A 27735-nucleotide genomic window follows, 5' to 3' on the forward strand; every position below is an offset into this window, starting at 1 on the left:
GGACTGGAAGAAGTGAGAGCAACATCCAACTAGATGAATAATCAAAGTGAGAGCAGTGAGGGGGCAGTTTAATTTTATACCTAATCTGATTTAACACCAGCCAAAATCAGGATATCCCATCCTCCCTATCCTTTCTCCAGCCGTTCACTCCTATGTTTCTTTTACATTTGCTCTAACCATCACATGACTGCAGGGCACAAAAACAAAAAAAATGAGCTCACTCACTAGCCCACAAGAAAACTCGTGCCAGAAGAATATCTCCTGCAAAGTTTTACTTTTGGATTTAGTCCTGAAGGGAGTTCTGAGTGCAATTGTAATCGATACCTCTTGTAATTGATACCTGGTGGTGCTGGCCAGCTGCTGGTGCCCACCCAGCCGCTCCCTCCCTCCCCTCCTCAAAAGGACAGTGGAGGGGCAGGGGGGAAATTAAGGTGGAAAAGTTCACTTGCCAAGGGCCATCACAGCCAAAACAGACTCGATTTTGAAAAAAAAACTGAATTAATTTATAGCCAACTAAAACAGGTTTGGATAATGGCAGACAAGGGCAAATTAAATCAACACCTTCCCTTCACCCCCTCCTTCCCAGGCTCAGGGTAGTCTGCCCCCTCCCCCCTAAGTCCTCTCCCCCCCACAAGAGGGGCTCACAGGGCTGTTTCTCACTTTTTTTCCCCTCACTCCTCACTGCTGGCCCTGCTTTGACCCTCTCTTAGATCAGTTTCCCCCAAGGCACTGCTGATATTGTGAAGGGCGCAGGCTGTGCCCTGCAGTGGGGCTGCTGGAACCAGCTGGAACTGGCCCTGGCCCCACCAGCACCTCCACACTTGCACACAGGACAGCACCACACGCAGCACAGTTTACTTTCAGCCATAAAAAAAATAAAGCAGCAAAATTTTCACATGCAGGCAATTTGATCCCAACTACGAATCTCCTCTGGCTCATGGGCAGAGGGGGCCAGATTTCCAGGGAAGAACAATTGCATTTTCAGTAAACAATTCTAACATTTTTATAGGATTTAATATGATATCTACTGCAGGTACAATACACAAAGAAGATGACACAATCCAGGCTGCTATTGTGGTTTATTGCTCTTACCCTTGAACGCAGTTTTGCCACTGCTGAGCTGTATTGCAGCAAACCAAAATCCTTGCTCATGTTTGTGCTGCGATGGTGTGTAGTCCAGACCATCCAAACACATGCGCCTGAAGTGAAACCAGGGCTTTAGAAATGCTGCCTTTAGGAAAGCTGTTTACATTAGGAGACAATGCTGAGAGCCCTTGGCTAGTGAAGAGCTCCTCTTCAAGCAGCCATTGCCTGGCTGCATCAGATTATTTCCTATTGTTGTCTGGAGTTTGGTTCTTTTGCTTGGCTTCTTGAGACCTGCACACCCACCAGGTATTTCCAGATAATAAAATAAGCATGAGTCATCAATGCATCTTGCACCTTCTCACTTCCACAGCCTCCAGTCTTGACATAAAGGGTCCGGTAATAGCCAAGTCCCCTAAAAGAAATACCTCCAATGGTGACATCCTGGCTCTGCCAGAGCTGATGGCTGAGCTCCAAGTGACCTTGCTGGGGACATGATCTCACTTCAAACACTTGCCTTCATGTGGTGCTTTCTGGAAACTGCATTTTAAGAACTTTTTAGGAAGATCAGTTTAATGGGTCTCTTTCTGTATGTCTATGTGGATATTTACAGCAATATAACTCAGCATAATAAATTGGGCAACCCTAGCCTAAATGTGTGTTACAATACAGTGTAGCTGGTAGGCTTCAGGAGGGATGGTGAGATACGCTGTAGGGGCTCCTGTTACGTGAGTCCACCTCGATGTCTGACTGATGTACACCCACATAAAGGGAAACAGAAATAACCATGCATGCCTGAAGGTGCAGAGTATAGCGGGGGTTGACCATGCAAGGACTCAGGGTCCTTAGCAGGCTTAACAACCTCCAGGATGACATGGTAACTTTACAGATGTTTTCTCTCTGGAATGGGTGACACTATGAACAAGTTAGAGCCTGACAGGTTTGCCACATTTACACCCCACATCACCCTTGATGGACTGGTGAACATAGCTCTCCGTGTCTCTCAGATGCTGTTTAATAAAAAAGGAAAAGCAGATACTTCAAACTCCAGACTTCAGGAAACCATGCTTGCACACTGACATGGTCCATCTGTACAGTTTCAGCTATTCCTGTATCTGTTAGCGAATTTATACCAATCTGAAGAGGACTACGGTTCTGACAGATGCTCATTGCATATGGGGGTTACATGCATCCCTTAAGACCAGCAGCCAAAAGGTAGGAGCCACTTACAGTCACCACCTTGTATCTGCTGCTCACATGTTCAGTAACCTTTTATTAGGTTCATTAGGCAGACAGGAGTGGTTAACAAGAGACATTTATTGTGTTCAAATCACCAATAAGTGATGCTAATGGTCTTTATGGGGATTTATTGCCCAGGTTATGTGGAAGATGAATGCTGTGTCACTACAGGATCTAAGCCAATAAAAGTCAGTGCACAAGACCTCCTTATCTCCGTGTTATCTTGCAATGGAGTGAATAATCAAGCACAGAGCTATTAGAGCAGAACAACCTCCCACAAGCTTTCCTGTTAAAAATGAAGAAAAATAAAAGAGGCAAGTTTTTTCACCAGTAGTGCTATCTTTAAACCCACTACTGGAGCCCTTACTACAAGCTACCAGTGATGTCTGCTTCCACATAAAAATCTCAATACCATTTCCTGCAACTTCTAGGTTCTTAGCATTTCTTGGCAGATCTGGACTCTGGTATCAGTGGCACATTCTCAACTCACCTGCAACGTATCTGCAAAAACCTCTGCTGACTCTCCATGCTAAAAGCCACAGAAATTCTGTCTTTGTCCTCACTTTGCCATAAACCAAAATGAGAATTTCACATGAAAATCCTGGCTATGTACAAGGTAACAGTTTATATTCCTTCATCTTTTCAGATACTCCTTGGAAGTTGAGCCTTATCAGCACTGTGAAGAATATATCAGTTCTTACCTTTCACATCTTCCATATTGCCCTTTACAGGTGGACAGCTGCAGTTCCCCTAAATTCCCTTGTATTTCAGTGTTTCCATAGATTAACTCACAAGCAGAGAAGCATGCTCTTCATATATATACACAAAACGGAATTCAAATCACCTCTGAACTTTTTTTAGTGTAATAGGCCTCTTCTCTATGAGTTGCTCCACTGCAGCCCTCTGAAGTCAATCACTGTTAAGGTGCAGAAGCAAAGATTAAGGTACACGAGCAAAGGAAGACAGAAAATGGGCTGTATGTTAGATTTGTCTTAGGCTATTACAAACTTAAAGCAGCTTGGAATTTATTATGACAGAAGACTGGCTCCTCTGGCACCAACCTGTCTGCTACAAAATACTTTAGGACATGTAATTGTGTGTTTAACTATAAAATAAACAGCATTCTAATTGTTTGTATTTATATGCATTTCATCTGGTTGCCCTTCCTTTATAATTTTAGCCAGCTATTGCTGTCAGCTCTATAATTTCCTCTTGGACTGTATCTGCTTATGCCAGTGGCAATGGTTGCTCATCACATACAAGACTTTAAAGATGACATAATTGCAAAGTGTGCCTGTCCTCACCACTTATTTTTCATAAGCCCCTTTTAAGTTCAAAATAGAACTAGTAGCAGAATTAGACCCGTAACTAAAGTACTCCAAGATCTGTCACTGGCTTAAGTGGGATTTGGACAATAGGAAGTTCCGCTCCTGCCAGTCTTCATGACTACCGATACAGAAATACACAGGTTTTCTACTCTCACATATACCTTAGGTAGGTGGTCAGCTCTGTACCTGGTTTGCACTCTGCACCTTGCTTGTGAGCCTCACAGCAAGATAATCCTTCTTCTCCTTTTTTCTCTAGACAGAAGGAGAAAAGGCTGGGCAATGAAAGTGGACACTGCTCAAGTTCAAACAATTCCTAAGCAGCTTCCTGAAGAAGCCCGGCTTTTTTGGAAAAAATAAATTGGAATACTATATAGACAAAAAAGCAAAGTACAAGTAACACGTTACCTGCTGTTCAAGCTATAATTTTTTAAATACATATTAACATACAGATAAAATTTTGAGATAGTGTTTGGGAAAAAAATTATATGCTGGAATCCAAATCTCCATAACAAGATATGAAGCAAGTAAGGGGAAAAAATAATTTAGTAATTGACACTTTTTACAAGCCATTCTGCCATACTTATTCCATGAAAGAGTGAATTTATGTCCAAGCTTCTATGAAGTCAACACTGAAAAGCACTTTCTGAATGAAAGCAGGCTAACACTGTTACTTAAACTTTTCCAAAAAGAATGCCATTTTCAAATGCGGCTACATACAAACCCATACACATGACCTTCAATTCTTCACTCACTACCTAGTGAAGCACCCATACAATCATTCAATGCTGCATGTCAGAGCCATTTTGAAAGGCTTTGACAACACAGCTTCTTTACTGGAATGTTTCTGAAGTCTTGTAGTCTAGACTGCCAAGGCCTCAGCTAGTGTAGAACAGTATGGTAAAGTAAAGCTTCATTTCCTCAGTACATTGTCTGTGGATCCAGTCCGATATCTCAGCATAAACTGTTTCAAAAAGATGCATTCCATTTGTTGTTTCTGCAACCCAGAAAAGCTCTGAATCTTATTATTTACAGAACTGTATAGAAATGTCTTCAACTATAGGACTACATGGATGTCACAATCAATAAAAACCACAGAAAGATTATAGTATCTCAATGCACGCTGCAACATGTGAGTGAAAATGAACTCAGACTATAAAAAAAAATTTATTAAGATTTTTATCCATGAAAGATTGGTACTACAATCAATGTAACCATGTTATCAGTCAAGTATGTTTGTTATAGGCAGGCACAACATTACAAAACAGGCAAATACAATGCCCGATTAAGCAAATACAGTCAGAATATCTATTAATCCACTATTTCTGAAAACAGAATTATCAAATATCCACCAGGGAAAAAGATTAACTGTTTTAGTTTCTCTTTGGCATACTTATCAGGACAATGAATCAATTACAAAAGTCTTCTATTGCTGCCAGTGCCGTGAAGAAAAAAGTACTGAATGGAAGATTGTATGTCAGAACTTACTTTTGGGACTCAGGTAGGCTCGCTAACGTATTAGAACTGGTGACAAAAGACAGTTCAGCTGCCAATGCTTCACAAGGCAGACAAGAATTATATTGGTCTATAATGCAGTTTTGTTGAAGGTATAAAAAGAATTACAGTAAATTTATGCACAGTACATACATATTACACACAGTTTATATAAATACCCATGCTGTGGCTGGACTTCAGGAAGTTGCTTTATCAATAAGAAAGCTAGTATCATACCTCCCAACAGCCATTTAATACACATTGCACTTCGCATCCATTTATATGCTCAGTTTCTGTACCTCTCAAAAATAGATTTGAACAGAAGCGAAGAATAATATCAAATCTTTCCATAAACTTTGTTTTCTTATTTACATTGTAATATCTCATTATACATAAAGACTGCGTTACAATACGTTATCTTCATATACTTTTTTGTAATACATACAGCTTGAAGCTATTAACATCTTAGTTTGGAAACAGAGATATGACCTATAAGACTATTTAAAAACAATTCTAGTCTTGATTTTGATCTAGTTTGTTTCACTGAAACCATTCTTTGACAAAAAAAATTCCTCCTTATTGGAGAGGAACAAAACAATCCATGTTCAAACCACCTCTGGATTTCCTTAAACCACTGAGAAACTTAGAAACCATAATAACTTTTGCATAATTATATAGCCACTTCAAAGGCCTGTTCCTTTTAAATTTAAAACTTGAAAGACAGCTGTGACCATATTTTTAAATTAAATTACTTTTTTTTAAAAAACTTTCAGTTATTTTTCAAACTTAAAACAATGAAAATGCAATCATTAATCATACATAGTCTTTGCACAACTGGGAAGAGTTCCTATTTTATTAGGAAAAAATGAACATGCACACACCCCCGTTCATAGAGTGAGAACATAAACTACGGCAGCACTTGTCTCAAGTTATGGTGCACATGGTTGCAACACGGAGTATAAAACAAGAGTAGAATTTCCAACAGCTGTTAAACACCAAAATACTAATTGTACAAAATTCATTCACATTCTTTGCAATGAAGTGAAGAATCAGCTGTTCAGCTTTCTGGACTCTCCAGCCGGCAAACTCCTCCTTCTATTGCCACGGACTGTCCTGCCACAGCTCCAGGAGGGAGTCTTGAAATGTGAGTCTGTGGAAAAGTCAAGGGAGTGTTATCAAGTGAGAAGAGAGGAAAAATTATGCAGGACACAAAGTCAGCTTGTAAGTATTGAACAATTAAGCTGTTCCATCACTGAAGTCTGACGGCAAACTACAAAGCAACTTGAAAAGCTGCAAACAACTGGGATTCTTTTTTTGTTTGTGTTAATTATTAACACATGAAGGGGAGGACCATGACAGATGTGTAGAAAAGGTAAACTGAATGACCCTGTTTACTGAAAATAGAAGAAAGGAATATCTAGTGTGAAGACAAAAGAAAAATAACTGGGCACTCCACGGTTTTTAAGTCTATTTATAAGGAAATTAAAAAAAAAAATAGTACTGCATACAGAAAAATGCCTTGCAGAAATCTTAGCCACAATAAACTATTTGACAGAGACAAATTAACACTTCAGAGCACAAGGCAACTGCAATGATCAGAATGCAAAGATGACATTTATTTGCATAAAATACCTACCCATTTGCCTAAAAAACCCAAATATTTCCTCTAAAATATTGCCTACTGTCAAATAAATGGACCTAAAGAGCAACTGTGTTTCTGTCAGGCATTTTTTCCATGAAGAAATATTAAAAGGGAGCCTTTGAGATGGCTTTGTAATATTTCATCCATAAAGTAAAAGCCAGAAAGTGGCCATGTGTCTGTGTACACACAACTTCAGCTTCTAACTTTATTGTAACTCAGCGACACTAAAAATCTGTTAAAGATACTTTATATTTTGAGGTGAATTTTACTTCTGATGGACAAAAGCATTAACTTATTAAAAGATACTTGGACTTAGTGTTAAATGCAATGGCTTTTTTCTCCCCCCCCATGCACATGTTTTTATACTGTGAAAACCACTTATGTTTGCATCCACACTGTTGGGTTTGAGCTACAGCAAGAGCCATTTACAGATACATCGATTGCTTTCACATAGGGTGAAGTGGCTAATGCAGTGATTAAACAGAACAACAAGAATGAGTCAGAAGCAAGTTTCTATAAACTTCACTGTTTCCTACTTTCAGAGCTGCTGAGTGGGCTCTGGTAAAACATTAAAAAAAGCCTTAGAACTCTGCAATGCAATATGGCTGCTAACAGCAATTCCACAGGCTTGAGGCAGAAAGGGGCAATGTCAGGGACTTGCCAGCTCCAGCTACACTCCAGCCACCTCTCCCACCAAAGCAGGAGTGCTGGCCTCCATTCCCCTCATGAGCTGCACATTTCATCAAGTGATTCATCAATGCTCAGAAAAGGTTATCACCGAAACAAGTATTAAATTAGGATGTAGAAATTATTCCTACTACAATATAAAGCTCACAAGATGGAAGTCACTGGCATTTTAGAAATTCCAGCTTCCCGCAAGTGCACCCAACTACTTGTTTTAGTTTTTGTATGTATATAATCCCATTTTAAAGATGTAAGTGCTGCAAAATTTACAATTTGCCATAAGGCAAGGCGTTGTGACAGGAAGTATAGATGTAAAAGTTAAGTAAGAATAACTCACACTAACTGAGCAGAAAGTGACTCGATTTAAAGTGATTTAACCGCAATTAATTGCATTGAAAAAACATTTTATATCTCAGAAGCAGCTTCTTTTAATTTCTTTCTTGATAAGGATACCCTGGTGCCTGCTCTTAGGTGGTCTTGCTTTCAGTTAAATTACAGCATGAGATATAATTAAAAACGTTTACAAGTTTTCATTTTACTGCTAGAACTTTGATCTCTGTCCCTCCTGCTTGATACATTAACATCTTCCTGCTTTGAGAACAATTTTGGTTACGACCCTGATTTACCACTTCAAGAAGAAAAGATTCCTTTCAGATCTGTTACAGTTTTCCCTCAAAAGGTAACTGACCATTTTTGTATATGTTATTTCATGAGTTTGGGGGGGGGGGGGAAGAAAAAAAAAATAAAAAAAGGAGGGGGTTGTGTGGAAGAAGGATTTTTTAATTATTATTATTTTTTATGACTGATAGACCCAAGACATTTTTCCAGGTCTCTGAAAATTTCTAAATGAAAAGTGGGATAGGATGACAGTGTAAAAGCAGCATTATTCAATGGGTACAGGAGCAAATCTCCTCCGTGGAAGAATGCTACTAATTGCTTAGTGAGATACTGCAATCAAAGCACACCAGCAGTCCACTGTAAGGCAGGCATCATAAGTGAGAGTGCTTCAGTGATCAACCGAAATTACCACCAGATCATTGAAGCAATACAACAAAAAGCCCAGAGGTTCAAGGAGGCTGACAAGAAGCATAAGAGGGGAAGCTTGTTACTGAAACAGAAGAAATATTAGCACTATTCATGACTATCATTAATCTTATAATCAACTTTTTTCAGTATAGCTACACAAGTCCTGATTTGCATAAATTAGTTTTCTGACCTAAGTGACAAATTCACCTTTTTCATAGGCTTGACTTTTCCCACAATCCAAAGTTTAATACCTAATAGACCTTTACGTAATTGCAAGGAGCAAAAGGTGAGGCTTCATCAAAATCCACATAAAATTTATAGATCTTGCTATTTTAAAGTTAGTTAAGCAAAATACCCTAGTAAGTTTTTGTGCAAGGAAAATGTAAAAGGAGATAAACAGATAGTATCTACCAATATGTTATCAAGTAGCTATGTTTAAATAACAGTCCTAGGCAGGTGTTGCATACAAAACCTCATTTCCTACAAAAGGGAAAACAGGGTTCCCATTCAAAAGACCCCAAACTACTATGCACTAGCATTTGTACATTTCTGCTCACAGAAACAGCAAAGTCACATATAACAAAACCTTTCTTAAAACCTTCACTTGCATCCTGTTTATTGCATACTTTGTATGACAGAGCAAATACAGATGCTGTTTTACACTACTCTTGACTTTCACTAACAGCTGCCTTATGTAGAACAAAAATGAAACAGATTAAGATTCTAGTGTTTAAAATGTATTCCTTAATAAGTAATATGAAAGGATAACATTGCTATGTCAGGACAACTTCAGATCAACTCCCAAGCGAATTCTCACAATTTTATCTCACTTGCTCTTAGCCATAAGAACAAACTCCAGTAAATAAAAAGATCAAAGAATATTTAATATTTTAAAATGAAACCACAGAACTTATTTGTACTGTTTGTTACATTTTTATACCCCAACATCATATTTTACATTAAGTCCAGATTGTACAACGGATTAGGTTTAGATTTTTAAAGTCTTTAAAAAACAGCAAACAAAAAGAACAACACTGGAAAGCTTTTAATTGAATTTGATTAGTCCGTCAGCTTTACAAGTTGAATGAACCCACATATGGGGAAAATTGTGCCTGGGAGCACAAAAACAGGAAAAGAAAATAGTTTTCCTGAATTAATCCTCCACTGAGCTTCACAGAACAACCTCTTTGAGGAAACTGTAGGCTAAGGAAAGGCAGACTAAGAACGATGGGGCTATCTATCTTCAGCTCCACAAACAGAAATTTTACCATCTCTGAGGTTATTCTGATTTGATTTGCTCTCTTAGAGAAAAGTGACATTGGTGAGGGCCTACTGGAGCAGAGGTCCCAACAGGCAGGAAACCAGTTAGCCAACACAGATCTTTGTCTACTGCTTAAAAGAGGAACCTCATGTCCACAGCTCAAAGGGAAAAAAGGTAAATGCTAGATCATATAATGGTTTGGATTGGAAGGGACCTTATAAATCATCTAGTTCCAACCCCCCTGCATGGGGAGGAACACCTCCCACTAGACCAGGTTGCTCTAAGCCACGTCCAACCTACCCTTCAACACTGCCAGGGAGGAGGCAACCACAACCTCCCTGCTCAACCTGTTCCTCGCCTCACCTATGCCATCACTGGGCACCTCCGGAGAGAAAGCCATGGAAGGTTCAGCTACTCCCCCAGTCTTCCAGTGTTCAAGCTCCAATGATCGCCAACCAGTCTTTGCCCTGCCCCACGGGGAGCCCCTAACGCCGGGGGAAGCGAGGACGAGGCGCCACTGCCTCCACCGCCCTGCTCCCAGGCTCCCTCTAACCTGGAGTTAGGATCCGGCTAACGAGCCTTCCAGACCCAAGTCACAGCTTAAGTACTTGATTTTGCTTCCCCCACCCATCCCTCCATAAAGCACAAACAAGCTAACCAGCCTTTAGACACTGATTCTAGCTCTGTCTACTTCCCATCCAAACACATTTCCCTCTTTGCCTCCTAACCAAACCAAAGGCATGGAGCAACTGACACCCCTTCCCCAGCACTGCAGACACTGTCTGTGGAACACTCCTATCTTTCAGTCACTTTTGATGCTCACTGTAATGTTTCCCACTACTCTTCAAGTCCAAAACTAACTGGTCTTTCTGCCCTGGAGTAAGTGTTAACTGCTACATGTACGATATGTGGTTTCTTTTCTTTTGTCAGGAAAATTTAATCTACTTTTGCAGTTATGTATTTTAGTCTACCTTTTTTTTTAAAAAACCAACAAACTACAAGTTGCGCCAAGATTTACTTCATGTCTCATAGGCAAAGATTCTGACACAACCTTGAGGACAACTAATACCAAAAAGATAATTTTTTTTTAGTCTGCAAAGAGCTAATCTCCTCCTTTTATTCACATAAAGATATTAGTTTGTCAAAACAAATTTTTTTTTTTTTTTGCATTAAAAGCATACAGTGTAAAATGAATATAAAATTTAAGCCAAAAGACAAAGAGTGCTGCAGGAGAAAACTGAAGTCAATCAAACAGTGCCAAAAAGACAGAGTGCAACTACCAGATGGCAGCACATCCAGTTCTTAAGCAAATCTAGGGAGTACCTCATGCGCTCAACTTTCTTATTACGTGCTCAGGATGTGCTTTGGACAGAATAATTTATAAAAAAACTTTTTCCGTTCATTACTCTATTCAGATGAAGTGTAATGAAAAACCAAGGACATCATACACTTAATGGAATTGCTTTCTACCACCTTTTTCCTTAAAGAAAAACCCATGTATTCTTCAGAAGTTCAGAATCACTCAGAGGCCTAAAAGCTTGCTTTCTAGCTAGATACATGCTTCCACCATGAGAACCATCTGTCCACCTATTCTCAGTTTATTTCCTAGGCCCATGTTGGCAGCAATAGCCATCCTCTGCTGCACTGTCTCCCACATTTTGAATGTGCACCTGCCACATGACAGGAGAAGGTGCCCCACAAAATACTGGCAACTGCTGTTATCAGAATATTCCAAGTGCAACTTGCTTTCTGAAATGGGGAGAGGGGAGAGGCTTTCTAAGCTCAAATTTGTTCTGTGGGTTAAGGATATTGCTGTACACTATTTCTATATCTAAAAACATTTATATAATGCATTAGAAAACATAGTATCAAATTTTAAGGAAGTTGAAAACCAAAGCATTTTTTCTCTCTATGCCATTCAAAGATGTATTTAGACAGTCTAAAGCCATATACTAACCAATCATCTATTCAGCTCAGCGCTTCTGTAGATGTATTCTAAAATAATGCCAAGTATCTTAAAATGAGATTTTTTACTACTGTGAATTGCAGGTGCTAAGTCAGGTTACTGCATTTATATTTGCATACCTGAATACATAAACCCATCTTCTCTACTGTCATTGTTTGGGCCTAACTCGACAACGAAGAACCAGCCACTTGGCCGCTCACTCACCCCCCAGCCTGCCCCCCTCCAACCCCCCCCACTGTAAGATGGGGAGAACAAAGGTCAACTACTAGAAGCTCATGGGTTGAGACAAAGGGCACGGGCTGCAGGGGATCTTCTGCTCAGGAGCCTCCTTCCCCTTCTTCCTCACCAACCTTGGGATCTCCACTCTGGCACTCCTCTCACCTCTCCAGCTCAGCTCTTCTTTGCTCTCTCTGCTTTCAGGTATTATATCAGTTCTTGCATATGTTAATCACAGAGGCCCATCTTTTGTCTTTCTAATGGCTCAGCCTTGGCCACCTGAGCTGCGGGAGCTTTTAGTAGATTCTTGCAGAAGCCACCCCTGGGGCCCCTCCCCCACTACCAAAACCCTGACAGAACCAAACCAGCACATCTGCTCTATTCTAAGATATGTTGGCCAAATATGAGGAGAGTTCCAGAGCTACTGGCTTTATTCAAGAACCCAACCCAAAACACTGGACTTATCTTCCCATCTCAGAGCCCATGATTTCTGTGAAGGTCTACAAGCCAAATATTTTGACTGTTATCTTAGCACTGAAGGTTATTTCCAACAAATATAAACACCTTATTTTTTATGAAAGAACTGGATGCTTTACTGTATGCACAGAGTTCTTTTCAAGTGAAAAGTTCTGACTGATTCCCCAGTGTTCAGACAAGAGTTCAGATTAAAGAAATAAAAAAAGGATAACAGTGACATATATTTTTTCCTGTTTCAATAAGTTAAAAGACTTTCTCTGTAGTCTGAAATGAATGACCGAATTATTTAACTTAGTATTTCTGTTAACTAAATAGTAAATTTTTCCACTAATTTTGAATTTAAAATTAGGATTCTTCCCAGATATATTTCTTCACCCAATGAGCACTGGATAACTGCCCTTCTCCTGACAAAGGGCTTTCAGGGACTTTGTACTCACAAAGTGAGATACAGAAGCCAATCATCAGACAATCAGCAACAATCTCTACCATCAGTGTTTGTCATATGTATCACTTCAAACATGGAAGTAATTTTGCTAAATTTTCCAGTGTTAATAAAGACAAATCTGATTACGACACTTAACATCTCAACATGAAAAGTGAACTGGAAGTGGTCTCTCTGTCCACTACTTCATCCTGGAAAATGAAATGTACTGCCAAAGATAAAGTTTCTGTTTGCATACTGCAACCACAACATTTGATGTAGACAGCAGTTGCTGATGGCTGTTTTCAAGCACAGCAATATGCAACACTCTGCTACTGTTACCCCATAACTTGCAAAGCAGTTTGAATTTAGTTAATTAAAAATTGAAAGAATGGCATATGTAGCTTTGCGATATTAAAACCTGCCATAACATAAAGCTTAGTGATTAATGGTCTAAGAACTTAATATCTGCCAAAGAGAGACTTAAACTGGCAACTGAATTTAATTACATTCAATATTACAACTAGATTTTTAGAACCAGCAAGGATATGCCTTGATCAGCTGTTTGTGGCAGTGATGCAAGGGTTCAAGGCCCTAAGAATCAGAGGGATGTCAATGAGATATCCACTATGCAGGCAATGAAGAAGACATTGCTGTCAGTAGTGGAGGAGCTGAAACACTGTCAGTGATAAGAAAGCACTAAAGACAAGTACTAAAACAGGAAACCAGAGATAACTCTGTCAGCAATCCAATGTGAACTTCATTCCTCTGGCAAGCCTCCACAGTAACGTTCAACTAAATATTTAAAATCAACATTCAAAAGGAAATAGTGACTTTTCCAGGCAACTGGTTTTCAAAAAAAAGACTAGGTACCCTTCTGTAAAATATGCTTTAAATCTAACAATTAGTCACAGTGCAAAATTGTTACCGTTCTTGCAGGCTCAGCCATTTTATACATTTAGGCTGGCAGTCCAGGGTTTGGAGGTTACTGGTTGGCTGCAGAACCCAGTCTTTCCCAAATCAGGAGGAAAGAAACCCCTGCTGCAAGGATGCTTTCAAATCAGTACCTGGAGAGCTCACAGAGTTCACAGCCAGAAGCTCTGGCAAGTCAGGATGTAAAAACCACTTTGGGTCTCCATCCCACTTTCCTGTTCCACTGTCATTTAAAAGAGATGCTGATTAATTGGTTCAGAACGATCCCACCTCCCAAGCCTACCAGTGTCTGTGGGTGAGCTGGTATCTGTCTTGCAAATGTCTAAGTGCTTTGTAGGAAAGGCCTCCTACATCACCACAATCTTTGTGTGGGGTTCAGGAGCGAGGTCCTGTTATGAAATGCACTAACCGCCAACGCACAAAGAATCACAATACGATTATAAAGCAGGATTTCTTTTTTTCCTTTTGGTAGGTACTCCTTTATATAATTATGATTCTAATCTAAGTCTAATTCATAACAGTAGACACTAAAAACCCTTCTCACTTTCTAAAAGTCTTGCTATAAAAATGTTTTTCTGTTCATTGAACTGAAGCAGCCCAAAATCAGCCACCATGACAACCTCTCAGTTTAAGAATAAAACTTGAGTCCTACACTGATGAAAGAAAGAAAAACTGGAGCTCTTTACCATGCTAGAAAAACAGGAAAGCTGGATGTTTCCTTACAAGCTGCTGCCTGATCGTTTTGCTATGGTACTCATAAACAAATGGTATTTTACACTTTTATGAATTCTTATATGATTATTCCTTCATGGCAAGCATTCAAAATTAATTCTACAAAACCAGTTACTGTATTAAAGAGAAGGGATTTTTTTTTTTTTTTTCACTCACAATACATTGTGTTCTATTTCAAACCCAGTTTTCCATCTATAACTTAGTTCAAGTTGTAGCAGAATAAAATTCCAGCTTTTATGACACAAGACTTTTTTTGATCAACAGAACTCAGCAGCAAAAGCATTTGTGGTTTTTCTCTGGAAAGCATTTGTGGCCGCAAACTCAAAGGAGGAAGAAAGGGAGGGGGATTAACTCTTCAATGAAGGTCAAAAACATAATTTAAAAGTGAACCAGGAAGAGCAGCTGTGTCTGTCAGCACAACCAAGATTACCAGCTGGAGAATATGCCAGCAGTATGAAAACAACACACACCAGATGTTAAATGTTGCAACTGTGAATAGGAAAACATCTCTGGCCATGGCACTGTCATGCCAGAGCTCATTACCCAAAAGATTTCATATTTAGCATGTATTTATTAATTAGACAGACACTACCAGGAAGAAGCAATAATATTTTTAGCTTTGCAGTGTAAGCCAGAGGCAGGTGTGCACAGTGGAATAATTTAGCATTGCACATTCTAGTAACTCCCTCTTTCACTTAGAACACAGGATGACGATTTTAAAAAACCAACTAGCGAATACTATAACATGTGCAGCTGAGCTTGCTATAGTTTCATTCAGTTTGGGCTGAGCTTATAGTTTTAGATTCTTTTCTAATACATCTCAAATAAATATTAAGAAAACAAGTAGAACCACACTCTGTTCCATGGATAACTACAGAGCTTATACAGAGCTGGAAAGAGCTACAGAGTATAAGTCATGAAAGTGTGTACTTCACTAACACCTCTACCAGCATTTTGTTCACCAGCTGCTTTTTATCTTCCTCCTCCTTCTGGGGCATTCTTGTCTATTTTTCTATACATTTTACTCCTTGAGGATGAACTTATCCATTCCCAGTGCTTTAACCAGCACATAACACCATTCTGGCTGATTAAAATATCTGATGTCAATTTCCTTCATTCTACATTCATTTATTATCTTGCCCACTCCTCCTTTGCATCCTCTCTCAAATGAAACACAGGAAAAAGAAGAAAAATGAGAGAAAGGTTTTGGTTTTGTAGTCTGCTCCTTTGCCATTGCCGATGACTAAACCTTCCTCTTCAGCAGATACACAAGAAGCCATTTCCAGACAGAATCAATGTACCCCAGCACTCAAATACTTTCCTTTTCCAGGCTTGAATATTACTCCTTCCATCAAAATACTGGGTGACTTTCTTGCTCTTATCTGCTGGTACAAACTTCTTGGCTTCTCCTCCACAATGTGCAAGTATTCCAGAAAACACCCCTGCCTCCCCCGTTACTTTTAACCATGTCAGGGGGCTTTCTGACATTAGCTCTTTCCACTACTTCTGTCATTTCCTTTAACTAGTTCTGATTGTTCACTCTCAATCTTGAATTTTTATGGCTATACATGTATAAATCTCTACATAAATTATTATTGTCTCTGCTTGCAGCTTCTCTTCAGTTCACTCTCATTGTTTTAACACCTCTCCTAAACACTGTAGTTCCTACATCACAATGCCTGCTTTCTCTCCCTCGAATGCTACATTCCTAAGAATAGGCAGCTCATCCTCTTGGCTAATTCCTACTCCTTCATCTTGATGTTAAGGACTTTTCCAGCTTCCATTGCTAAAATAAACTTTAGGATATTATTTCTCTCACTCAAAAAAACGCAACTTATCAGGCCCTAAAAAAGTGAAAACAGATGTTAATATCCAATTTTTTATGACAGGCGCTATTCTCAAAACTAGCTTCAAGTTTGTTTTATATCCTCTCCCTTCTTCCTTGATGGTGCAATTGCTTTATCTGAAAGAAGATTTGCCCTCAGAAAAATACCTTACCACCCTAAATAGCCATTGTAACTGAAACACACTGGGTAAAGTTATACCGATACAATTACAGAAGGAATGGACATGTGTTTGTGGCACCTTTTCCTCACATTATACATATGTCAGAATAGGTTTGTTAATGGCTGCAACTTAAAAAAAGGAATTAGAAATGCCCAATCAATAAACACATTTAACTATTTATGCACCTTTTACATTTTCCATTCTCTTAAAGACATATTTCTCATATATTTCATTATTGTTATTTCATATTCTCCTTAATTTCTGCAATTCATTCTACTGTATTACAGCCTATTTCTCATGGCTTACCTTAGCTTTGCCATCCTGTGCAGACATATATCCTACACACATGCTCTCTGTTGTATGGCTCCATAGAAATTCCACTATAAAGGAAATGCAAGAAGTCACAAAAAATGTGTTAGATTAAAACTTAATACATAATTTAACAGGACTAGAATCTTGATAAACAGGTACAGTTTAAAATATAGTTTGTAAAAGGATAAAAACCAAACTTAGAGAATCTACCTACAAGAATAATTCAATCTCAAAAAAAAAGATTTTCCTGCACTCTTTGCAGTCACGCACTGCAGAAATAATACCCAGAATAAAAGTATTACTTCAATAGATATAGAGCCTCCTAGATGAGAAATATATCAACTGCAACTACAGGTAAAAGCACCTACTTTTAAAGCAGTTAGGTTCTACCCATAAAGTAGAAGCATATGTAATTTGCACTTGCTTGTCCTGAACCCAGATAGAAGCATACTACAATAGCATAAACGCAGATGGCACACAAGGATTCCATAGAATTGTAACACTATCAACAGAACAACCAGTAACAAGTATTTGACTTGTTTTTTTCATTTCACAGAACAGAGCATAAATATATACATAATAAGTAACTACCAATGGGTAAATGGAGATTTGTGGTTTAGCTGCACAAATAGGATACAGGAAAATATGCAGAAGTAGTAAAGTCTGCAAGATGAGAACTGAAGATATAAAGCAGGCAGGAAAGCCATTTGGTGAAAGCAAAATAATCCTGCAGAAGAAATGGGAGAGACCTCTGCAAGAAAGATGCTTGGCAAAATTAGAGTAAGACCTGGTCCCCAAAGTATGCTGAATTACATCAAGAGCATATGCAATCAAACCATTCTTTTGGGGAGCGGGCTGGGAGCTCCTCAAAGCTCCCCAAACACAAGACCGGAAAAGAAAGATGAAGAAGAAATGAGCCTATTTTGATTCTGGCTTCCTCATCAAAGCACTCTCAGATCTGATCACCCAGACTTCTAGCACTAGCTACACAGCATCAGCTCTCTGGTACAGTATACTCACAGCTAATTTAGGGTATAAATGTTAAAGCTCAACTGTTGTGTATCTAGTGAGAATGACTAAGAAAACTAAACACTACTAACGTGTAGATCCAGAAAGGTGGTGTTTTGAAGTTACATGTCCTGATTCATCAATCATTTAAACAGCCTATTACAGTGATCTTTAATTCCCTGAGAAAAATACAGCTATCTTTAGATATACACACACCCCTACTCAGTTGCAACACAAAATTCAGACAAAGAGCACAGTACTCATGGTTAGCTCCTGTCCACTGAAGCTTTATAAATTGCCACACTGTATTGCTCTATGTCACAGCCATTTTTCTTTGCGTTCATTAAGTACATCATTTGGAATGAGGAAAAACAAAGGAAGATCAGAATTTAGGGTATTCCATATAGTATTATAAAAGGTTTAAAAAAATTGCACCAAAGTATAAATTTTTCCTTTGGATTACAGAAGGAGTCTTACATGAGTTACTCAAGATACAAGGAAAAGCTATTTCCAGGTATTTCTTTAGAGAGAGACTTTCACATGCTGCAAAAAGCATTATTAGATGGTTTTAACTCTTATTCATTCCTACTCCTCACACTCCTTTAATATGGTCGATGAAGGTCACAGCATGCTGAGTACGCTTATCCTTTGAACCATTCATCCTTGCATAGCAATTAACCCAGAGTAAAGATCAAAGTTTAGACAGTCCCAGCAAGACTTGAAGATTCTGACAGATACGTAGATATCATCATGAAAGAAATATAAACTTCATTTAGCTATGTGCTTTGCTCCCCCATAATAGATTCATGACTGATACTGCCAAAGGTTAGTCAAAGCTTTCAGGGAGTGAAGTGTGTTCAGTACAACATAACAACATTTGACGCAGCCAACCCCTCCCTAACACCCTAAAGGTTCAACTGTAAGTGAAATAATTTTCTTTTTTCTGAAACAAATTTAATCTTATAATTAAATTTTGAATAGTTGGGCAACAGTTCAGGTTAAATATCCTCAGAATATTATTTCTTTGCTTTTGATAACTCTAGGCATATTCCTGTTCAGTTTTTAATATTTTTTCCTTCCACATTGTCCACCAAAGGTAGCATGTACTAGTGCAAAATATGGTTATTGCTAGCTACTACAAGGACTGGAATGACAATGAAAAACCTCAAGTATATACTTACCGTTAAACATTTCACATATTTTCAATCATCTAATAAATCTCTTCCTTGCAATTTGATTCAATACTTTTAAAAAATTATAATCCCTGCAGTAAAGACATGAAATTTCATTATTCTATGCACTGAGTACTTAAGTGTTACACAAATTATCTTCAATCCATACTATACAAATACCTTTAACCCTACTCTACTATGTTCACCCCTAAACCATATTCCCATACAACACATCTCTATGATTTTTAAACACTTCCAGGGACGGTGACTTAACCACCTCCCTGGGCAGCCTGACAACCCTCCAGAGAATTTTTTTTTCCTAATGTCCCACCTAAACTTCCCCTGGTGTAGCTTTAGGCCGTTCCCTCTTGTCCTATCACTATTTACTTGTGAGAACAGGCCAGCACCTACCTCTCTACAATGTCCTTTCAGGTAGTTGTAGAGATTGAAAACATCTTCCCTCAGCCTCCTCTTCTTTATGCTCAATAGTCCCAGTTCCCTCAGCTGCTCTTCATAAGACTTGTTCTCTAGGCCCTCTGTTGCACTTCTCAGCACCTGCTCCAACACCTCAATGTTCTTCTTGTACTGAGGTGCCCAAAACTGACACAGTATTGAGGTGTGGCCTCACCAATGCCGAGTACAGGGAGAGGATCGCTTCCCTAGACCTGCTTGCCACATATCACTGGCCTTCTTGGCTACCTAAGCACACTGCTGGATCACATTCAGCCACTTGTCGATCAGCACCCCGAAGTCCCTTTCTGCTGGGCAGCTTTCCAGGCACTCTTCCCCAAGCCTGTATCATTGCATGGGGTTGTTGTGGCCCAAGTGCAGGACCCAACACTTGGCCTTGTTGAAGCTCATGCAGTTGACGTCAGCCCATCGATCTAGTCTGTCCAAGTCTCTCTGTAGAGCTGCCCTACCCTCAGGCAGATCAACACTCCCTCCCAACTTAGTGTCTGTGAAGTTGCTGAGGGTGCATTCTATCTCCTCATCAAGATCACTGATAAAGATGTTAAAAAGAAGTGATCCCAACACTGAACCCTGAGGAACCCAACTTATGAATGGTCACCAGCTGGATGTAACTCCATTCACCACCACTCTCTGTGCCCGGCCATCCAGCCAGTGTTTTACCCAGCAGAGCACACGCCCATCCAAGACATGAGCAGCCAGTTTTTTCATGAGAATGCTGTGGGAGACAGTGTCAAAGGCCTTACGGAAATCCAGGCAGACCACATCCACAGCCTGCTCACCTTTAGCACACGCTCCGCCTGCTACTCCAGGCTGGCTCTAAGCAGGTAAACTCTGGTGATACAATGTTAGGATTTAGTGGGACAAAAGCAGTAATTAATTAAAAGAAAGGTGAGGTGTCTTTCTAAACAAGAGCCTACAGATTAAAAAGAAGTTATGCAATTCAAGAATTAGTGGGTGAGATGCTATGACCTGCCTTAATTCACAAAGTTAATTGAGGGCATCAAATATGTCATGTCAGATCTTAAAAGATATGAAAGCTACTTCAAATTTGTAATGCTACTGACAGTGATTCATGAAACACTTGGGGAAAAAAACAATAAAGCAGAGAATTATACAAAAGAAAACAACTTTAATTCTGGTAGCATAATGTAAGTATGTATCAGGTCCATGCAACCCAATAATCACATAGCAATACGAGACATATATGCCCACAACTGAGAAGCACTGCAGGAAAGGAGATGGTACAAGTGTCATGCTGTAGTAATTTATATGCCCCGAGTCCCAAACCCCCGCTTTCAAAGAGGAATACGGGCTTTACTGTCTCTGGGTTGTATTTCCACCCACCTCTGCTAGTAGTCTACAGCATTCAGTTCTCTAGTGGGTTCTCTGCAACAAACTGCATGACAGGATCATACACTTGTTCCATTGAAACGCAGCAAGACAGATGAGGATTTCATTTCTATGATGTAAACAGGGCTGAAGGGTTGTAAAGCTCAGAGCCTTTTTAACCAGTGAGCTACTGATGGAAGGGAAATATGGATTTCTGCTGATCTCAATGTAAACAGCAAGTACTCCTGTTGTCTGTGTATGCAAACAGTAACTGCAACTTATCGGAACAGATTTTCCTGGGCATGACAAAAAAACTTCTAACCATAAACCAACTTCCCTTTCAAATTGTAAGTCTATTCTCCAAATTTTTCCTTTTATCCTACAAAAAACAGGAACAAAGATCTTTCTAGGTAGTATTTTTTGCATATAAACCACGGAGAAGCAGTGAAGTCATATGTATTATTCTCCTAGCTAAAAATGCAATTTGTTCTACAAGAAGCATACCCTGTCTTGCCACAAGCAACCATCACTATTATGCCATGATTTCAGAAGGAACCCACACAACCCTTGGAATCACAATTCTGCTCAGAAATACCAAGTAAGAGAGAACGTTCTTTCCCCAGTTTTAGAGAACAAGGCTAATAGTGTTATTTCACTTTCTAGAGTTTTAGCGTCTCAATTTCATTTTTTTCTCTCCTCTGTGGCCCTGGAACAATTGAAAACATGCACAGACAGTTTTTATTTCATCTTTCACTTTGAGTTAGCACCTAGCTCAAGTAAAAACAAGTAAGAATTTCTTACCTAGTAAAGTCGGCTTTTCCTGTGATGATGCAGGCTCTGCTGAACACCTGCATGACCGAAGAACTATCACACCTCCAAGTACACCATCTTCATTGGCTAGAAAAGGTGAACCTAGGTAAAATGGTTGGGGAGAATAATTTGCAATAGGAATAGTTTTTTGCATACTTTTTTATTTCATTTTTCCTCCTTTCCCCTTTAATCTTGTCACTAAATATTGAAAAGACGACCAGGTCATGCACTGCTTTTACAGAAGCATCAGCTTTATTTTTTCTAGTGTTTCTAATAAATAACTTTTGAAATAGTAATCTACTAACCTACCAATAATCAAGAAAGGAAAAATAGCTACATAGAATAGAAAAAAAAAAAAAAGGGAAATCACATTTCTGAATGCTCATTTGTTCTTGGATCAAGGAAGATATAATAATGAAAAATGGAGTGTGAAGTTGAAAAAAAAGTCTCAATATTTAGTTATTTCTGTACTATAATTAATATAAAGATGGCCACATATGAAAAAAATCAAGCAAATTTGGGTCACTTTTACAGTTTATTCATTTTTCCCAATTTAAAGCACTTTGTACAGAGACATCAAACTGCTACAGACTGTCTTCCTTGCTGTTTTATGAATATTAGCAGAAAAGCCAAAACACATCCTACTTTTTAAAGTGGCTTTTCTGTTGTTAATTTGAGACATATGATATAAAACATCATCTATCAGAGGCTGGAAAAGTTTTAAAGTTAGCTGAATCACAGAATCATAGAATAGTTTGGGTTGGAAGGGAATCAAGTCTAAGTATTCTTTTTCTGGTTTGTAATTTGAAATTATATTCCTATAGTTTTAAATGTGGAAACAACAGTATGACCTATGTATGATTTAAAATGTCTTGAGCCACAAAATTAACCAAATCCTTGCACTTAAGCTCAAATAGCTCAAATTTAAAGAGGCATTTAATATATTTCTTTTCAATTATTTTATTTTATATAAGTTAGTAGACTACATCTAGTGCACAGACATGGAAAAAGGATTTGCTGGCTGCAAGAATGGATCTGCTCATCAGCCTCTTCAATTTGCCCACAGCTATTTGTATTATTAAAATTACTCCTTTAATGCAAGTAACAACAAAACAAACCCCAATAATAACTAATTTTCAGCTTTACTGTAAGAAAACTAAAAGCTTCACCACATTTTCTCTTGACATAAGAGCAGCCACATTCAAAGGTGATACAAGGTTGTCATTACAATAGAAGCCCATATTGCAGGAAAATAATAAATGTGGCGTGCTTAACAAATAGTAAGAACTTATTTGATTTAATACAAACAGATATTATATTTAAAGTGCCACTTACTTTGTACAAGAACCATTTCTAGGTACCAATTACACCTACAGTATTACACACTGTGACAAAGCCCTTGTGAACCAATGCAAGGCTTGGGAAGTTGCAAGTTTTACTACCCAAATAAAAATCTTTTACTCTGTGCTTTCCAAGATAAAAAGTATCTCTCTTATACTTTCACCACATTAACCAAATGCTGGCTAAGGTTGTGAAAGGTTCTTTCAAGGTTCTGGTGAAAAATAGCCATAATCTCTTTAAGTAGAATGGTTAAAACGTTTTACTTCAGACCTCTGCCAGCAAACATGATTTAAAGCAGATAGCATATTTAAGGCCATGCTAAAACACTAAGACAGTTTGAATGTGCACAAAAGCAGACAACAAATGCTGATTATAGACTTGATGCCACTAATGTCTGCTTCTAGAAGTGCTTACATTGGGTTAATCACTTTTTTTTTTTTACTTGTGTTTTTTTCTCCCATACTCAGGAAACAGTAGAGGAAAGAGAAGTTTGTAAATAAACCAATCACACATTTCTTCATTTTTTCCAGTATTTTTCTCAACTATGTGCCATCATCACTGATGAAATTTTCAATAATCTCAATAACTTGTACATGCTAAGCTCTCTTTTTTTAAACTTAACGAGAAGATTTGGCAGTATATTTCCTTCCATGTGGAGTCTGCAGCAAAACATGTAACACCACATTTTCATCAGAATCCTTTCACTTTTGCAGGGATCTCCTGGCAAGAAGAAAACACTCACCTTCTTCAGTGGAGTACAGAATGAGAAAAGTACTCACTCACAGTATTTGTTTCATGAGAAGTTTTTTAAAAAGGGGTTTAAAAAAAATGTAATTTAGAACTTGAGTTTCAAGCACGTAAGACAAAAATTTAAGCTTACAATTTAAGCTACAATTTCATCCAGAGATGATCTACCTATACACGCACAACTATGCTCAAGAGAAGCCCTGTTCTGTCAGAGTAAATAGCATTTATTTATCAACTTTATACATGCTGCTTATTGTATTGCCCTAAATAAGTACACAATTGTTTTCTGAACCAAGTTACTTATTTCAATGATTATGCACCATGGAAGCTTTATTACCAGCCCACAGACTTCAAAGGCTTTGAAGCCCACGCTAAACACTCAAAAGCTAGAAAAGTGACTGTATTAATTCAGCCTCTGCTGAAGTTCATTGCCACTTTTTTGTTATTTCAACTAGGTAACTCACAGAGATTAATGTAACAGTGCTGCACTTGATAAAAGCATGATAAAGTATACTTTTCAAATAAGCACTCATAAAACACACCAGATAAGCAAGAAGCTGACTCCTTTAAGAGTAACAGAAGTTGGGCTCCTTGAGTAAGAACAAACAAGAGCAGGTTTTTACTGCACTAACTTTGTAAGAATTGACCATAGTGGTAGTACTGGGGGGATACAGAGATGAGTAAAATGTTTTGGAGTGACTTGTAGCGGGTATTCTGAATTAAACCTGGAAATGTCTTAAAAGTTTGTGTTATGCAAACAATGCAAAGATGGGATGCATTATCTCTCCTACAGACAGAAACACAGTGTCATTTGCCCAGTGGTGCACAACATCACAACCCAGAACCTACAGGCTATCGACATTTATAGCACCTTGAGAAATGTACAACAACACAACAATGAAAATTATGGGATCACGTTGGCTTTCTTGTTATAGCCAGCCATGGTTTGGAGCTGTAGAGACTGAGCACTAGAGATTGAGCCAAAGTAGAATTGCAGCTCAAGAAATTACTGAGATTTAGCAATGTCAGCGTTAGCTTTTTTTTTTTTTTTAAAGAACAACACAGAGCCAGTGTTTAATCTTCTACATCATTTTATCATCAGCTGCAAAATGAACATTAATCTGGAAAGGAGAAAAGGTCTGAAACAAGAACATATCCCTTCTTCTGATCTCCAAACAAACAGGAAATGAGGACAAACACAGTCATTTACAAAACCCCTGCAATGGTTCTCACCCACACTACTTCCACCAGTCATCTCTTTCCCACTTCTGCTGAATGTTGACATCCACAGAATCATCAGAAGCAAATTGCCTGACTACACCCTCATCTCTTCAAACTGCTTTCACCAGCAATTTCAGCAAAACTATCTCAGTGCAAAATGAACAACAATATAGTTTGTACCTCCAATTCACTGCACTGGCTAAATTGTGATGAATTAACCTCTAAAAAGTGCCAGTAAAAAACAGTTACCTACATCTACACAACAGTAAATTGAGAGAGACTGTTTCTCTTCCACTAGAAGTCACATTATAAGCCAAATTAAATACACACTGAACAGCACATTCTTTAAAACAGAGTAAGTATTTTATTTTCCAACTAAAGCAATTCTTAAAAAGTTTAAAGATGGATTAAAATACATTATTATTTTAAACAAAGGTATTTCTGCATATGCAGAATCCTTATTACTTAGGATTATACTTATGCTAAAAAGTGTGTTTTAACACAGTGATACAGTGCAAATGAGTAAGTGTATGTGAAGCAAGATTCTAGACAGCTGAATACCATGCATCTGTTACTAAATCAGCAAAAATAGTGGTAGGAAGTAGTATTATACTTTATTTCTAAACACAATCCATGCACTGTACATAGAAATTAATTTGAGTGTTACCCAAACACTGTGAATTTCAAGGTTAGGAACATATTTCAGTAATTTAGTTACAAAAATAATTTTGATAAAGCCAAGCCATTGGAAAAAAAAAAAATTGTAGTGCAGGCTTCTGTAAAAATAACAATATAGGTAATGGCATTTTTTCATATACCTTACATTTAATTAACATTTAAACAGGAAGAAAAAAGGTGCTACTGAAATACAGCCATGTATATTCAAATCATAATGGTTTCTCATTAAAGAAAAAAGTAATCTGACTCCTATACTGCTTCATAATTTTTGTTCTCTGTATTTTTAAGAATGACAGATCTTGCTGCATAATTAAAAATTCAGCTAAAAAATAAAATAAAATATGCCTACTAGCTAAAAATTCATATTTTTTTTTTTTACTGCAATAAAATAGAATTGCTAGACAAATCTTTGATCTAATAGCTTGCTAATGACAAAATTACAAAACCCAGGGCTTTTTATACCATTTTAAGCCTCATGAAACTCACTGAGTTACACTGGCATGATGCTGAAGAATGCGGCATGAACAAATCCAAAGCAGAACTTCACCTACAGCATTAACTGCAGTCTGTTAGCAGTGACCGGTCCCACCAGAAAAAAGGGAGTATGAAGAAAAATCAAACAAAAATAAACTTTAAGTAGTTCTGGTTTAATCCTCACCTCCCCCAGTCACAAAATCATATTTTATAAAACACATTTCCCTCTTTCAAAACTCAACTGTTTTGTTATTGCTATCTGACATAAAGAAGTTTTTTTATTTATATATCTTGTACGTTATTAATCTGCACTAATTATCTCCTAAATATAAGCAAAGAGGTTCCTAGCAGCTCCACATTCACAGATTCACCAAGTTCTGAAAGAGCAACTACAACTGAACACCAAGACCCAGGTTCAGCCTCAGACCTGGGATAGAACAGAGAGATTTCACAAGTGCTAAGGCAAATACTGACCTCAACCTTCAGCCCTCCTCTGGAGGATCTACAGCTACAAGTGAAGAACGTATTTTTCTTCTATCTCTTGCAAATTAAACTTATCCCATAATGAAGTTCACCTACTCCAAAGCACGTGATTGATAAGAGTTGATTTTTTAATAATTTATAGCTACTGGACAGATCCAGCCTAGGATAGATTTGATACTAAATTGTAAAGTGTTTTACTTACACTTACCCAGCTAAAGGACTAACCAGCTGCTCATCAGATGTTTCACATTTATACTCTTCCAGAGTAGAGAAACCATTACCAGCTTCATTGTTTACATTAGATTTCAAAGTCTTCAGAAGTTTGGCCTAAATACTGACTGTGGCATGGTGCAACCAATTAAGCCCTTGAGCACCTCCCATTTTCAACGGAGTGCAGCTAAACAGTTCTAAATCTTCTCCTGCTATAAGGTGAGTAAAAATCAGTTCTTTTCAGGTCAATAAGCTATAGATCACCTATACTACTGTCCTTTGTGAGCTTGTGTACAGAATGTGTTTAAAGTGAAGCTGTTCACCAATCTGCTTCTGCAATGTAACCCACTAAGCTTCAAGATAACAATTTAAATAAACAGAGGAATATTTAAACACTAAACAGAGCCTGCTTTTAATTTAATGCACTATTATTTGTTAAATATTTAAGCACAAGCTGTCTGAAACCAGATATCTTTATATTAATGATAAGTAATTTAAAACATCTGTTCAGAATTTTTAAAGAAGATGCAAGGAAAAGTACCAGTACTTTCAATCTTTACAGGTCAGATTTTAAGAAACTAAGTACCTGAGGATACCACTGCCCAACAAAATCCCAATGCTGTTGATAAGAAGGACAGTCAGGGCCTAGACAATCCCTTGTGTAAAATCACCATGTATGTTAGTTAAGTTAGTTTGTCAGCTGGTTTCACTGTACAGGTAACAAATAGACCTATTCAATTCTGCCCACCATCAAATACCGACTTGTGAAATTGTAAACTTGCAGTGGATGAAATACATGGAACTTCAGAATCACTTCAGTCTCTTCTCAAATCTTTTCCTCTGTGCTATGAAGACATAATGCTTCCGTAGCATCCTTCCTGTTACAAAACCACAAAGGATACTGCAAAGCTTACAGTGATGCAGCATCAGAAAACTTCAGTATAAATAACAATAACACTGTGTAACAACAGTC

At 38.1% G+C, this 27735-nt stretch overlaps 1 protein-coding gene across 4 annotated transcripts in view; it reads right to left on the minus strand.

Annotated features, from left to right (window-relative positions):
* Positions 1-4795: 4795 nt before the first annotated feature.
* The window catches only part of TASP1 (taspase 1), a 91021-nt gene continuing 68081 nt past the window's right edge, over positions 4796-27735 (minus strand). For all 4 annotated transcript variants that reach the window (XM_051613554.1, XM_051613555.1, XM_051613552.1 and 1 more), the window contains 3 exons: positions 21600-21710; positions 16813-16886; positions 4796-6291 (listed from right to left, as the gene is read on the minus strand). In XM_051613554.1, coding sequence (XP_051469514.1) covers positions 6199-6291; positions 16813-16886; positions 21600-21710 — 278 coding nt within the window. In that variant the 3' untranslated portion in view covers positions 4796-6198. The remainder of the gene's footprint in view (positions 6292-16812; positions 16887-21599; positions 21711-27735) is intronic.

This window comes from Apus apus, chromosome 3 (genome assembly GCF_020740795.1).
Source record: "Apus apus isolate bApuApu2 chromosome 3, bApuApu2.pri.cur, whole genome shotgun sequence".
Classification (NCBI taxonomy): Eukaryota; Metazoa; Chordata; class Aves; order Apodiformes; family Apodidae; genus Apus; species Apus apus.